This window comes from Miscanthus floridulus, chromosome 12 (assembly GCF_019320115.1).
Source record: "Miscanthus floridulus cultivar M001 chromosome 12, ASM1932011v1, whole genome shotgun sequence".
Taxonomy (NCBI): domain Eukaryota; kingdom Viridiplantae; phylum Streptophyta; class Magnoliopsida; order Poales; family Poaceae; genus Miscanthus; species Miscanthus floridulus.
Window position 1 is genome coordinate 17,264,258 of NC_089591.1, and position 14,549 is coordinate 17,278,806.

The 14,549-nt window shown below is 48.5% G+C and overlaps 1 protein-coding gene across 1 annotated transcript; it reads right to left on the reverse strand.

The window, feature by feature from the left end:
• Window positions 1–5,492: 5,492 nt before the first annotated feature.
• LOC136495590 (uncharacterized) lies at window positions 5,493–6,005 on the reverse strand. The gene has a single exon (XM_066491480.1). It carries the CDS (start codon window positions 6,003–6,005, stop codon window positions 5,493–5,495), a length of 513 nt encoding a protein of 170 aa, XP_066347577.1.
• Between the last annotated feature and the right edge of the window lie 8,544 nt (window positions 6,006–14,549).

A 14,549-nucleotide genomic window follows, 5' to 3' on the forward strand; every position in this document is an offset into this window, starting at 1 on the left:
AAGGTGGTCAGCGACGTGTACCTGCAGCTCAGGGATGGGATGGCCAGTGAATATATCAACGTTCCGCTGAATACCTCCCTGAAAGGTTGGAACTCTAGATGGTTCTATATCAAACAAAGTCACCCATTGATTCGATGTGACATCCACCACATCCTGGTTAACCATAGTAACTGGTCAGAGCGACCCAACATCGCTGACATGGAGCAAGTAATGGAACTTCTGGAATTGAGTAAAGGCTTGGAGCTTAGGGGTGAACTGGTTGTAGCTAGTTTCATAGTTCGGCGCATCCAACCCTGCAAAGAGAGGGCCCACCCGGCATTTGACTATAAAGGTGACAACGACGATACCCGTGAAAACACAGACCGCCTGATGAAGAAGGAAGTGATAGACCATGCCATGGATCTATTTACTTCGAATGTCTCGTTCAGCTGGCCAAAAGGAACGAAGGCTTTCAACTACACCAACCCGCCTCCTTAGGTAACCATTTTGCTTCGCATCTATCAGGCATTAATTGCCGAGCATAGGACTAACTCACTTATGAAAAGATTCATTCGCAGGATAGGGCAATATACTTTTTAGACGTGCCGAGAGCCGATTGGCCAAAAGGAGTAGATACTCGGTGGCCACTGTAGCATGAAGAGGGTGAGCCGAGCTCCTCGTCGGATAGTCCATCCCCAGTGTCAGAGAAGGTCTGCGGGAAGAGACCGGCAGTAGACGAGCCGGTCCAAAAAAGGAGAAAAACCGCTAGCTCTCATGCACACAAACCAGGAGGCATCTCTCTTGGAGAGGACCGAGCAGTTCGGCCATGATGAACTGCTGTGCTAGAGTGGTCGGACGATGACAAGGACCAGTCAGCACTTCTGTCGAGCACGACGAAGGTACCGGTGGATGATGTCGCTCCCAAGCATTGAGCAGGGGAAAGTTATGGTCGGGCAACGATGGACGCCCCGGTGATGCAAACTACCGAAGTCCCCGAACAACGCACGGAAGGTGGGGCCTCTGAGCACCAAGAAGAGCGGCAGCCCGCTGCAGAGGCGCAGGAGTCCTCCCACAAGGCTGACCAAGCAGCCGCGCCTAGGGGGTCAGGCAGGCATCGCCGATTCAAGAAAATCAATTGGAAGACCAAACCGTAAGTATATTTGCCTTGGAGTAATTATATTATTCTTTGATTTCACCTTCTTTCTGAGAAGCCGATATTACACAGTGCGACGCCGAGGCCCATGACCTCAGAAGAAAAAACAACGACTGCTCCCGTCCGGGAGTCCCCTAGTGCTGGACAAACAGTGGACGGGCCAGCCGCCGCTCCCAGCAGACCTGGTGATGGTGAATCGTTGGCGCACACCACCGGCGCGTCGGCGACCGCAACCGCAGCTACGACCGAAAAAGTCGTTACCTTGGAAGCGAAAACTGTGGCTATTGTTGATGCGCCAGAGGTTACAGATGCGACTCCGTCAACTGCTGAGGAGCGAACATCGTCACCCGCAGGGGTGCCAGGAGTGGTCGAAGCGGCGGTCTGACCACGGAGCCGCCCAAAGGTGCCTCAAGCGACAGTGGAGGAGGACAAGGTCGTGGAGATCGAGCGTGCTGCGCCTGAGCCCTAGTCCGTCCGAATTCTCCGGAAACGTGGGGAAGAGGTGGTAGTCGTCAAGGAAGAAAACACCACCAGAGAGATAAAGAGGTTGAAATCCGCCGTCGCCAGAGTAATGACTCAAATCAAGGTGAGTTCCACGCCAATAACACCAATATATGTTGTCGGTAGATCAAGGTTTATCTCTTGCATTGTTAATCCACAGGGGATAGCTCGGACAGCCGACCAATGGCACCAGCTGATAAAGAGGATGGAGCCCCTCGCCGAGGAAAATAAGATACTCTAGGAGGCTTTAAGTCTTTCAGAGAAAAGTATTCAGAGGGCTCAGCACGAGCGGGACCTTGCAGAGTCAAATTCGTGGGACCTTGAACATCAAAATGGGGTTCTATCCGAGCGACTAACGGCTTCATCCGAGCAGCTGAAGAAGACATCCGAGGAGCTAGCAATTGTATTCGAGGAACTTAAGAAGATCGAGCAGTTGAGCAAGAAAAATGGGGAACTCGATAGTAAAACTGAACAGCTCGACCGGAAGTGCCAACAGTTGGAGGATGTATCCAAGCTAAAATCCGGTATTCTTTTTCACATAATGTGCTTTGTAGTAAGTGGCCATATATTTTTCCGTTTCTTATCTTTTGTGCTTGCAGAGCAAGATGTAGAACTCAACCAGCTTCGCCAGACCGTCGAACAAATCCGACAAGAGAAAACGAAGGAGTCAGAGCGAGCCTACAAACTGGCCGAAGAATTGAAAGGTAGGTTTCTGGTGATCAAAGTGACGCCGTAATACTTTTTTGTCGTGATGAACCATTGTAATTCTTGTAGATTATCGACATAAAACCAAGGCATAGTTCAATGTGCTGGTGCAAGAAGCCAAAGTCTAGAAGGACAACTTCAACACTATAACTACCGCAATAAAACCAGTGCTGGACTGCGTCGACGTTGAACCGGTGCCCCGTCCTGATGGTTGGCAGCAAGGGCCAGTCACCATTGTTCAGAGATGCAAGGCAGCATGGGAGAACTTCAAAAACTTCAACCGCGACGTCGTTTTGACCGCTGCTACTCATGCCCTTGCGGTGGTTCGGTTCCATTATCCATCCGTCAACATCTAGTCGATAGGTGGTGGGTTCGCCGATGGGCTGAGCGACGCGCAGACCCAACAGCTAGAGGATGACGTTGAGGATGTGGCGAAAGTGCTTGTCGGCGATATAGACCTGTTTGGCGAAACAGAAGGTGTTGGTGAAGCTTAAAGAACTGCTCAGATATTACCGCCTGTAATACTTGATTTGTCTGGCTATGAAGAATCTGCGTATTATCAACCCGATGCACTTTTTCCCAATATAAGCTGTGTTCGATCATTTAGTTTTCACTAAACTAGATGCCTTAGTTAGGTCGTGATCCGTAACACCGTACGTGGAGCCCATGCGTATGTTGGAGAAATAGGCGTTGTCATAAGACCGTGTCCTACCGCCCAACACGCAGAGCACCGAGCTCATGGTACGTTTGGTGGGATGTTAGAGCCTTGGTGTCCTCCAGAATTACTATTGCGAAAAAATGTTCTGCCTAGCAGCCAACTTGAGTAACGTGGCGAGAGAAATGGCTAAAGCAGTGTCCGAGCGGTTAGTTCATATCTGAAATCTAGGCCTTGACTAGCCCATAGTCCATAACTTCGAGCGCAGAGGCGCTGACACGTGTAGGATGAACAGGCATGGCCAAGGAACCATAGCCGACCAACCATAACGCAGAGGGCGGAGCCCCTAAGCACATGTAGGATGTAGTCTGGGACTGGGTCATTTCCATAGAAAACAGAAGGAAAAAAGGTGTGTTGTTTGACGATCGGCGGGCTATGTTGCGAAAATTGGAAGTGCAACACCGTCGTTGTTTTTGTAGCAAAACCTACGCGACCCGGAGGAAGCATAGTAGGTGATTTTTGGAAAAATCGTGTTCGGTGATTGGGAGTTAATGTGTTCATCGAATTGGAGATGTCGTGTTTGGCGAATTGGAGAGGTCGTGTTCGGCGAATTGGAGAGGTCGTGTTCAGCGATTTGGAGAAATCATGCTCGGCGATTTGGAGTTGCCGTACTCGGCGATTTGGAGAAATCGTGCTAGGTGAATTGGAGAAATCGTGCTCGGTGATTTAGAGTTGCCGTTCTCGGCGATTTGGAGAAATCGTGCTCGGCGAATTGGAGAAATCGTGCTCGGCGATTTGGAGTTGCCATACTCGGCGATTTGGAGAAATCGTGCTCGGCGAATTAGAGAAATCGTGCTCGGCGAATTGGAGTAATCGTGCTCGGCGAATTGGAGAAATCATGCTCGGCGAATTGGAGAAATCGTGCTCGGCGATTTGGAGTTGCCGTACTCGGCAATTTGGAGAAATCGTGCTCGGCGAATTGGAGAAATCGTGCTCGGTGATTTGGAGTTGCCATACTCGGCGATTTGGAGAAATCGTGCTCGGCGAATTGGAGAAATCGTGCTCAGCGAATTGGAGAAATCGTGCTCGGTGAATTGGAGTAACCGTGCTCGGCGATTTGGATGTACTAGTTGAGCGTATTGGAGGCCGTCGCGGAGTGGCTTACATCCCGCTAACTGTAGTTGCAGCTTATGATGAAGGAAAAAATGTAGAGAAATTATGGAGGCCCGAACTTTATTAATATTAAAGTAAAGAATACATGTCTATGTTATTTCAGGGGTAGAAACATATAAGGTGCTCTATGTGCCAGGAGTTGGGAACATCAAGTCCATCTAAGTCACATAAGCGATAAGACCCTGGTCGAGTAACACCTTTTATGATGTAAGGGCCCTCCCATGGTGAAGACAGCTTGTGAAGCCCTTCGGTTTTTTGTTTTCGACGTAAGACGAGGTCACCGATCGTGAATGAACGACCTTTGACGTTACGGTTGTAATACCTCCGTAGACCTTTGAGGTACTTGGTTGTGCGAGCACAAGTAATCAGACGTTCTTCCTTGGCCCGATCAATGTCTTCTGTCCGAATAGCTGCGGCTTGGTCTTCATCGTAGTTTTCTACTCTGGGTGCTTGGAATGCAATATCCGCTGGAAGTATGGCCTCTGAGCCATAGACCATTAAATATGGAGATACGCCGGTACTGCAACTAGCTTGAGTGCGCAGTCCCCAGACCACAGCTGTTAGTTCTTTGAGCCATCTGCCCGGGTGCTTTTCTTCTTTCTGATAGAGCCTTTTCTTGAGGGCGTCGAGGATCATACCGTTAGCTCGCTCGACCTGACCGTTAGCTCTAGGATGAGCAATGGAAACGTATTTAACAGAGATGTACCTGTCCTTGCAGAAGTCCCAAAAATGATGGCCGGTAAAAGTTGTCCCGAGGTCGGTGATGATGCTGTTCGGGAGTCCGAATCTGTGTACGATGTCTTCAAAGAGCCCGACTGCTTTCTTAGCAGTAGCTGCGACGAGTGGTTTGTACTTGATCCACTTGGAGAACTTATCAATGGCGACGTACACGTACCGGAAACCTCCTGGCGCAGGTCTGAAAGGCCCGATCATATCCAGTCCCCAGCATGCGAACGGCCAGGAAGCTGGAATGGTTTGTAATTCTTGTGCCGGCACATGTATTTGTTTGGTGAAAAATTGACACCCCTCACATCGTCGAACGAGATCTTCTACATCAGTAATAGCTGTGGGCCAGTAAAAACCTGCCCGGAAAGCTTTGCCGACCAGTGTTCTTGAAGCCGCATGATTGCCATAGGAGCCAGAGTGAATTTCAGATAGTAGCTTCATGCCATCGTCTTGGATGATGCACTTCTGCAGTATCCCTTCCTTGGCACTTTTCCTCATCAGGCTACCGTCTACCAACACGTAGTGCTTACTTCGGCGAATTAATCGTTCAGTTTCGATTTTGTCGGCGGGTACTTCGCCGTTGGAGAGGTATTTGATGAACTATTCCCTCCAATCGGTGACCTGCGAAGGTATCGTGAGTACCAATTGCTTGGCAGGGGTTACTTCTACAACTTCCTTGTCTTCCTTAATGGATGGTGTCAAGAGGTCTTGAACGAAGACCCCCGGCGGAGCCATGGTGCGAGAAGATCCTATCTTCGATAGCTGGTCGGCTATTTGATTTTGATCCCATACCACGTGGTGGTACTCGATGCCGTAGAATTTCCCTTCAATCTTCCTGATTTCGGCGCAGTAAGCATCCATTTTCTCACTGGAGCAGGACCAATCTTTATTAAGTCGATTGATAACTAGCGCGGAATCCCCGTATACCATGAGGCATTTGACGCCGAGCTCGACGGCTATACGGAGGCTATGGAGACATGCTTCGTATTCCGCGGTGTTGTTGGAGACCGCGAAGTGTATGCGAAGAACGTATCTGAGTTTATCCCTTATCGGTGTGATGAACAGAATGCCCGCACCGGCCCCATTGATATTAAGGGCGCTGTCGAAGTACATCACCCAGTGCTCGGGGCAAGTGGCGGCGATGGGTTCTTGGATTTCGGTCCACTCAGCGATGAAATCGGCGAGCGCCTATGACTTTATGGTCGGCCTGCTTCTGAAGTCAATAGAGTAGGTGCCGAGCTCAACAGCCCACTTGATGATACGACCATTGGCCTCTTTATTTCAGAGAATGTCTCTCAGAGGGAACTCAATGACCACGGTGATCTTGTAGTATTCGAAGTAATGTCGGAGCTTGCGTGAGGTGATTAAAATTGCATATAACAGCTTTTGCACCTGAGGATAACGAGTTTTGGGCTCATTAAGTACCTCGCTGATGAAATAGACCGGACGCTGTACCTTGTAGGCGTGTCCAGTTTCCTTGCGTTCGACGACAATAGCCGTACTAACAACTCGAGAAGTGGCGGCGATGTAAACCAGCAGAGTTTCATCTGGTCGTGGCGCTGTCATGATTGGAGGTTTTGTTAAAAACAATTTGAGCTGCTCGAAAGCTGTGTCTGCCTCCTCCGACCAAGAAAAAAGCTTGGAGGCCTTGAGGAGCTTGAAGAAAGGTAGCCCTTTTTCACCGAGGCCCGAGATAAATCAGCTTAACGCAGCCATGCAGCCTATAAGCTTCTGTACATCCTTGACACACGTCGGCCATTTCATGTTGGTGATGGCAGAGACTTTGTCAGGGTTTGGTTTGATGCCCCAAGCACTGACGATGTAGCCAAGCAGGATACCGGATGGAACTCCAAAGATGCACTTTGAAGGGTTCAGCTTCCATCGGTATTTGCTTAGGTTGGAGAAAGTTTCTTCAAGGTCGGTGATAAGATTATCGGCGGTTCTAGTCTTGACGACCACATCGTCGATGTAGGCTTCGACGTTGAGGCCGATCTGTTGGTCGAGGCATGTCTGGATAGCCCTTTGGTAGGTCGCGCCGGCATTCTTTAGTCCGAAGGACATAGTGGTGTAGCAGTATGCACCGAAAGGCATGATGAACGATGTTTTAACCTGGTCTTCCTCCTTGAGGGAGATCTGATGGTAGCCTGAGTAACAGTCGAGAAAGGAGAGCAACTCGCAGCCGGCGGTGGAGTCTACAACCTCGTCTATCCGAGGCAAGCCGAAGGGGTCTTTAGGGCAGTGTTTGTTAAGATCAATATAATCAACACACATTCTCCATTCTTTATTCTTTTTCTTAACAAGAACAGGATTAGCTAACCAATTTGGATGATACACTTCTTTTATAAATCCGACAGCTAAAAGCCGTTTTATTTCTACCCTAATAGCCTCCTTTTTGTCTGGCGCGAATCGGCGAAGTTTCTGCTTGATTGGCTTAGCGGTCGGCGAGACATTCAAGGAGTGCTCGATCTTCTCCCGTGGTACCCCCGGCATGTCTGTAGGTTTCCAAGCAAACACATCGGCGTTGGCACGTAGGAAGGAGACGAGCGCGCTTTCCTATTTGGGGTCAAGGTGAGCTCCAATTTTCACCGTCTTAGAAGGGTCGTCGAGGCCAAGGCCGATCTCCTTGACTTCCTTGGACTTGGCAGAGGCCCGGGGAGGCTCTGGGATCTCCATGTCGTCAGCAGATGCGGTCTTGGCTTCGGCGACCACGCTGGCCATCTGGATGGAGAGGTCGGTGGCTTCGGCGAGGGCGAGACTTTCTATCTTGCAGGCATAGGCGACGGAGAGGTTGGCCCATAGAGACAGGACTCCTGCAGGCGAAGGCATCTTCAACACTAGATACGCATAGTGCAGAACGGCCATGAACTTGGTCAGAGCCGGACACCCTAGTATGGCATGGTAGGTGGTGTCGAAGTCGGCGACATAAAAGTTGATATGCTCCACTCTATTGTTGGTTGCCGTGCCGAACTGTACTGGTAGGGTAATTTCCCCAAGTGGTCTGGATGCCTTGCTAGGTACCACGCCCTAGAAGGAGGAGTTTGAGGGCATGAGGTCTGTTGTCCTGAGTCCGAGCTCCCTTAAAGCCCCGGCGAAGAGTAGATTCAAAGCGCTCCCACCGTCGATGAGGACTTTTCTAAATAGCACCTTCTGGACAGTCGCATCAAGGATGAGGGAAAAACGCCCTATGTAGGGTATGTCCACCCACTGGTCAGCTCTGCTGAAGGTGATGGAGACTTCGGACCATGGACGATAGCTAGGGTTGGCGGTAGTTTCTTCTGAGACTATGGCGAGCACTCGTCGGGCGGTGAGCTTCCGTTCCCTTCTGCTTTCGTTGGAGGTGAAGCCCCCGAAGATGGTGGTGACCACCTTGTCGTGGTCCTGGAAGGCGTTATTATTATCCCCTGGTGGTCGGCGTCCTCCGTTCCCACCATTGTCGTCGTTGTACTTTTTCTCCTGGAACTCCTTAGCCAAACTAAGGCAATCTTTCATCTTGTGTTTGGCGGTTTTGTGCAGGGGGCACGGGCCATCGAGGATCTTCTTGTACTGCTCATCATAGTTACGCTTTGCGTGCGGCTCATTGACGTTGGCAACAAAGTGATTTGGTTGGCAGCGGCGATTCTGACCAGGTTTGAATCTATCTGGCCGATCATGTTCGCTGTCCCGGTGGAAACTATGGTCATCGTAGCGGCGATCATTGTACTGTCAGTTGTCGTTGCGGTCATCATGGCGGTGAATGTTGTGCTATCGGTCGTCGTTCCAGTCGTCATGGCGGCGAGGCGAGCGATTAGTGCCCGTATCTTCGTTAAAATGCACCTTCGCTTCCTCGGCGTCAGCATACTGGTTGGCGGTTGTGATCATCTCGCCGATGCCGGTAGGTGGCTTTCTATTGAACTTAGAACGGAGTTCTCGATGATGAAGTCCTTGGACGAAGGCGGTGATGACTTCGGCTTCTGTGATGTTGGGAATAGAATTCCTCATCTCGGAGAAGCGTCTGATGTAGCTGCGGAGTAGTTCGGATGGCTTTTGGTTGATGCGGTTGAGATCGTGCTTGGTGCCTGGCTGCCTGCAAGTGGCCATGTAGTTGTCAGTGAAAACTCTCTTCAGATCTTCCCAAGAGCCGATGGAGTCCGGGGCGAGGCTTGTGAACCAGCTCATGGCGGCTGGCGTGAGCATAACAGGGACATAGTTTGCCATGACGTTGGTGTCTCCTCTGGCGGCGCGAACGGTGGTGGCGTAAGCCTGTAGCCACTGAGTTGGGTTCATCCTTCCTTCATAGGACTCGACTCCAGTGATTTTGAAACCATGGGGCCACTGGAGCGTTCAAAGTGCCCTGGTGAACGTAGGGGGCCCTTCTGGGCTGCCGGGACCGACATCGGCAGTATTGTCGACGACGATTGGCTCCAGAGCTGAGTCTGGGTTGCCATATTCCTGCTTGTACTCCTGGCGACGTTGTACTTCATCTTCATGGCACCCGAAACGTCGTTGGTTGATACGCCGTCGTGCGTCCCGAAGGTTGCTGAGGTGCACTCGGGCGTCCTGTTTGACCTCTTGGTCGTGCTGGCGATGATGCTCGGCACGGTGGCCTCCAACTCCCCCTTGGGGAGGTGGTGACTGGTCGGCGAAGCGGCTTTGACTAGGGTGGTGATTGGATCTAGGATCAACTGATCAGCGGATCACGCTTGTGGAGCATGAAGGTCTCTAAACTTCTTGGATCTCGTTAACTTGACAGTGTGCCGCTTTAAGCATAGCGGCGACCTTGGCGAGCTCGGGCATCTACGGGAGGTGAGCAAGTTCATTGGCGGCCACTGCCAAATTAGCGCTCGGAGTCTTGAAAATGTCATGGTCGTCAACGCGGAGGAATTCTTCGTTGAGGTTATGATGGAGGGGCCTTCCTTGTGAATCAAACTAGTTATCATGAGTGGCCTTGGCCATTGTGATGGCGCATTCATTATCACGCCGTTGTGCGCAGTTGGCGTTCCTGTTTTCATGGGCGGCGCGTTCCTCATCTGTTTCGCCATTCCGGGGGGGCTGTCGATACTGACGTTGAAAATCGCGCCACCCTGGAAAGGCAAGAGAGGAGGTTGCTTGGTGAAGGTCTCGGCGAGGGGCTCAGTGGATCCTTAAGATTCAGAGTCCGGATTTTCCTCAAGGATAGTTTGGAGAGATGCTCTGAGACCCTGGCCGGCGTGCAACATGTTGACGGTTGGTGGAAATTGGTCGGCGAGCTGGTCGGTGAATTTGCCCCTTAGGGCGTCTTGATATGTAGTTGTGGTGTTGGTGAGCCCGAAAGGCAGGGCAGCGGACCCTGGAGTCTATTGAGCATTGAACGTTGACAGATCAGGATCGGAGGGTGCTCAGTGCTGAACAAGGGTGTCTAGAGCCAACTCAGCAATGGAGAGGCAATCGGCGAGTTTTAGGCCGACCTGATCGATAGATTCGATCAGATCGTTGTTGTTGACATGCCTCCTCTGGTAGCAAGGAAGCGAGCAGCGGGTGGCTGATGGAGTCAACCCCAAAAGTGGTTCCAAGATTGGATCTATAGTTGTAGGTACAAGGGTGGTCGGTGCAGAATAGATCTGCATTGGCTCGAGAAGCTCTCCAACTCCGTCGGCGCTGATGACCCACGTGATGGATCCAACCGTGAAGATCTGGCCGGGCTGCGGGAGGGACGAAGAGCCTGTAGAAAAAACCATCTTGTTCAACAAGGAAACAGCACGCACACCCCTACCTAGTGTGCCAACTGTCGACAAAATATCATCGGCAGTCCACCGAGGGGCACCCCGTGATGGTAGATTGATCGGTAGAGGAGCGTGTAATCAAGAACAAGAAGGCAACAGAGACACACGAGTTATACAGGTTCAGGCCGTCGGTACGACGTAATACCTTACTCCTGTGGTCTGTTGGTTTGCATTAGCTATCGTATGATTTGCCGTGAATTCGTAGGGGGTCCCTGCCCGCCTTATATAGTCCGGGGGGCAAGGTTACAAGTCGGTTAGATCTGAGAGATAACCGGAAAGTAATAACAGATTACAAGAAACATGGGATCGTACATATCCTATCAGATCTCGTAACATCTTTAGGATATCCTCTCCGTGCCTTGCGGGGGTCGCCGAGCAGAATCGTGCCCTGCAAGTCTCCTTCTTGCAGGCTGGGCCACCCCTAGAGGCATAGCCCATGTAACCTGCCATGGGTATCCGGGGTCATACCCCCCACAAAGGTCCTCCCACATAGGAGCGGGACAACCACGACACAAGCAAGCATTCAAGGGAACTAAGCTTGGGCCTAAGGTCAAGCCAAGTCATGGATAAAGGTCTTCATAGCACAACGTTCAAGGGCTAACAACCACGTATACAGGCTCAGGCTCCTAAGAGAGAACTTAATTAGAGACGGCAACCATGAGATTCCCAAAACTTGGACGCTGTTCTAGGATAGTGATCTTCAACACTCGTATGCTTACCGAGGACACAAGGGTGACAACTACGGCACTACCTAGATAACAAGCATCCACACCTACATCATGGTCTTAAGCAAGCATTTCGAAACACTCAATCTAATTAGCTTAAGAGACTATCACTAAGCACAAAGCTCGCACCTAACAAGTAGAACCTACAGCAACACTACTACACATAAACATGAGAAACATGATGGTAAGGTTCTGTTATCTGTTATTTCCTTTTTACTAAGTAGGTCGATATCTCTACAAAACAAGTTTTACCTACATTTAGCAATTTAGTTTTCAAAGGGGTGATTTTTTTGCTAACTATTAACCTGTCATCTATTTCCTTTGGAAGCAAATATACAAGGCAAAACTAATCACACACTACCTTCAAGCATAGCTATTCAAACAACATGGGACAATGCATTTTGTCTAGCTTCACATAGGGAAGATAGTAACATCACATTGATCACAAGTTACTTAGTATTAGAACAAAGTGAGGGAAGCATATTTATGTACAAGCACAATCATGATGCATGCTCGTCCTATTCATCCTCACAAAATTGCCAGCATAAGGTGGCAATCACGTTCTATGTCAGTGGCATAACATGTACTCTCTCGATATATAGCTAGTCGTCAGCTACATTCAATCTATGCATTCGTGGTTACCGTACCTGCAGGTAAACTCATCGTAGCCCATCCCCACAAGAGATAAATAAGCACACAATGAAAGCAGTAAACTAAGATACTCTCCATATATACATCCCCAGATGTATATACTTTAGTATCCATAGCTACCTAATAGATATACCCATAATTAAGTACCTTCATATATACGTGTGTGTAACATGTAAATATTCTAGTAACCACAGCTAACTCTCCCCTAGATCGACAGTTGGATGGTCATGCTCTCACAACTCACACTTACCTGGGCATAGAGGCAATCGATCCATACATTACCATTCAAGCGAATGTCATCCACACAATAGCATGCCGTATGGACGACGAAAGTAAAAACCCCCATGTTAGTACTTAGATAGCCACCTAATAGTCCTTAACTAGGCATAAAGGAGGATGTCGCTAGCACAGTTTTGCAAATAAGTTTTGACAAATTTGCCTGTAGCTAAAGTTTTAGTCAAAATAGGATTTTTAAAACCAAAACTTTGTTTATAAAACTATGTACATGATAGTATTATGCTTAATCTTGCTCTGACACCAGCTGTAACAGAACCGCCCAATTTATACAAGATCAAGTATGGCTGTCCCCGTTTAGCATGTTGACGTGCACGTACTTTCACTTATATAAACCCGGTAGTCTATCGAGTGTCACGAAGGACCTCGGTAAATCAACATCACAACCAAGATCGCGTGATTAAGCAAATACACATCACATACGCAGAGTTGCAGCAGAAATAATATTACAAATGGGTTCACAATAATAAAACAAGTTTGGGTTTCAAAACCGCTTAGTGAAAACAACATAATAGTTTTCAAATAACTACATTAATATAAGTTTCAAATACAATGCTAGCATAAGTGACATCGTCAGACAAAAGCATATAGATGAGAACTAAATATAGAGTCACCGAGCCCACCGGTGGTTAGCCACCATCTTCAACAGGCCGAGAACTTCACTTGCAACATGGTGGGATAAACCCTGAGTACTCGAATGTACTCAGCTAGACTTACCTGTCATAAACCAGAAATAAAGTGACACCAAGGATTATGCTAGGCTTTATTAGTGGATCTTGCTGGACAACCTCTTTGCATAAAAGCTTGAGTAATCATTAGCATTATTAACCTGTACTAGCAGCGACTTTTGACCATTTCCTACCATCTATATTAGCACATGCACTAATCAATCACTTGATTAAGTTGCAAACAATAATAACCATATTAGGTATTTCATGGCTCATTATCATTATCATAATCATCATCATCATCATTTAACCATATCTTTAAATTTAGTGAATCTACGTTGCTGCTACTCAGTCAAGTTCTCACTATCCGGGGGAGACGGCGATTCGAATCGATTCCTATCTAGCTGAAGGGGTATTCCTCACACAAACCCTGCTTCCCCCGTTAGGGTCGCAATCAAGTCACCTTTTGTACAACTCAGGAAAAAAAAGAAAAGTCGTGGGTCCGGATAGCGCCGCATTCTCAAGGGTGACACTCTACGAGGAAGTGCAGGACTTTTAAACACCTGACCCCTTGGACTCACGCCAAGCACATCCTTACTGCCTCTAGAATGCGCACGACCCCTCGGTTCTTAGCCTGAGTCAAACTACTAGGCTTCGCAGTCAGAATGACTTATCCGGCTAGTTAAGTGTTAGGCTACGTTCAACATGACATGAGGACGTATAGCGAATCGGTCCTTAAACAACATAGACGGGGATAGATTCACACCCAATTCCTCCATGCCTTGTTGCCATCATCCCATCCGGTCTCTTTTCATTATTAACACATGGTTCTTTTCCACGATAGCAAATATAGCCAACCATGACCAGAGCTCATCCTACATCTCGCAGGTGATAGGAAATCACCTGACTTCTACCGGTCTAAGCATAGCTAAGCATCATTCGATCCTACACATAATTAGGATTCATAGGATTTTATCTAGACAAGGTAAGGATATAATACATCAGTTGGTTCCAACCAATTCCTATACTTAATGCATCATCAATAATAAAAGATACTCAAGATATTTGTTAAAACATGGGAGACTTAGAATGCTCCGGGGCTTGCCTGGAATCCAACACTAGGTTAGTGTTTGTTGGACGACACTCGCTTGGTGAGCATCTCCGGTTCAGGCAAGTACTCCAGGGGTCCTTCCATCTTCAGGTTTGGCACCAACAATCCCATCCTTCACATGGTTCTTCTAGTGTACCTAGATGAGATGCAAGATGCAAGTGCATGAATATGAAGAATGGTAATATGAGATGCATCACATAATAGCATTCAAGGCAAACATAAGACCATGCAAGACATAGGCACCTAGAGTTATTTAACTAAACATCACACAACCTATTATAAAGGGATAGTAAACATATTAGGCATAGCACACAAGTGAACTTAAGTTCAGATATTGCACACATGCATTAATCAAGAACTAACCAACATGTTTAGCCAAAACAAGAGCAAGCTAAGGCAATCACCTAGCACATGTATAGAAATCTAGACTGCAGCACAACAGTCACTTGTTTTATCCATAACTGGAGATA

Excerpts from the sequence above, each read along its gene's own strand:
- LOC136495590 (XM_066491480.1), bottom strand. The coding sequence starts at position 6,005 with ATGTACTTCGACAGCGCCCTTAATATCAATGGGGCCGGTGCGGGCATT.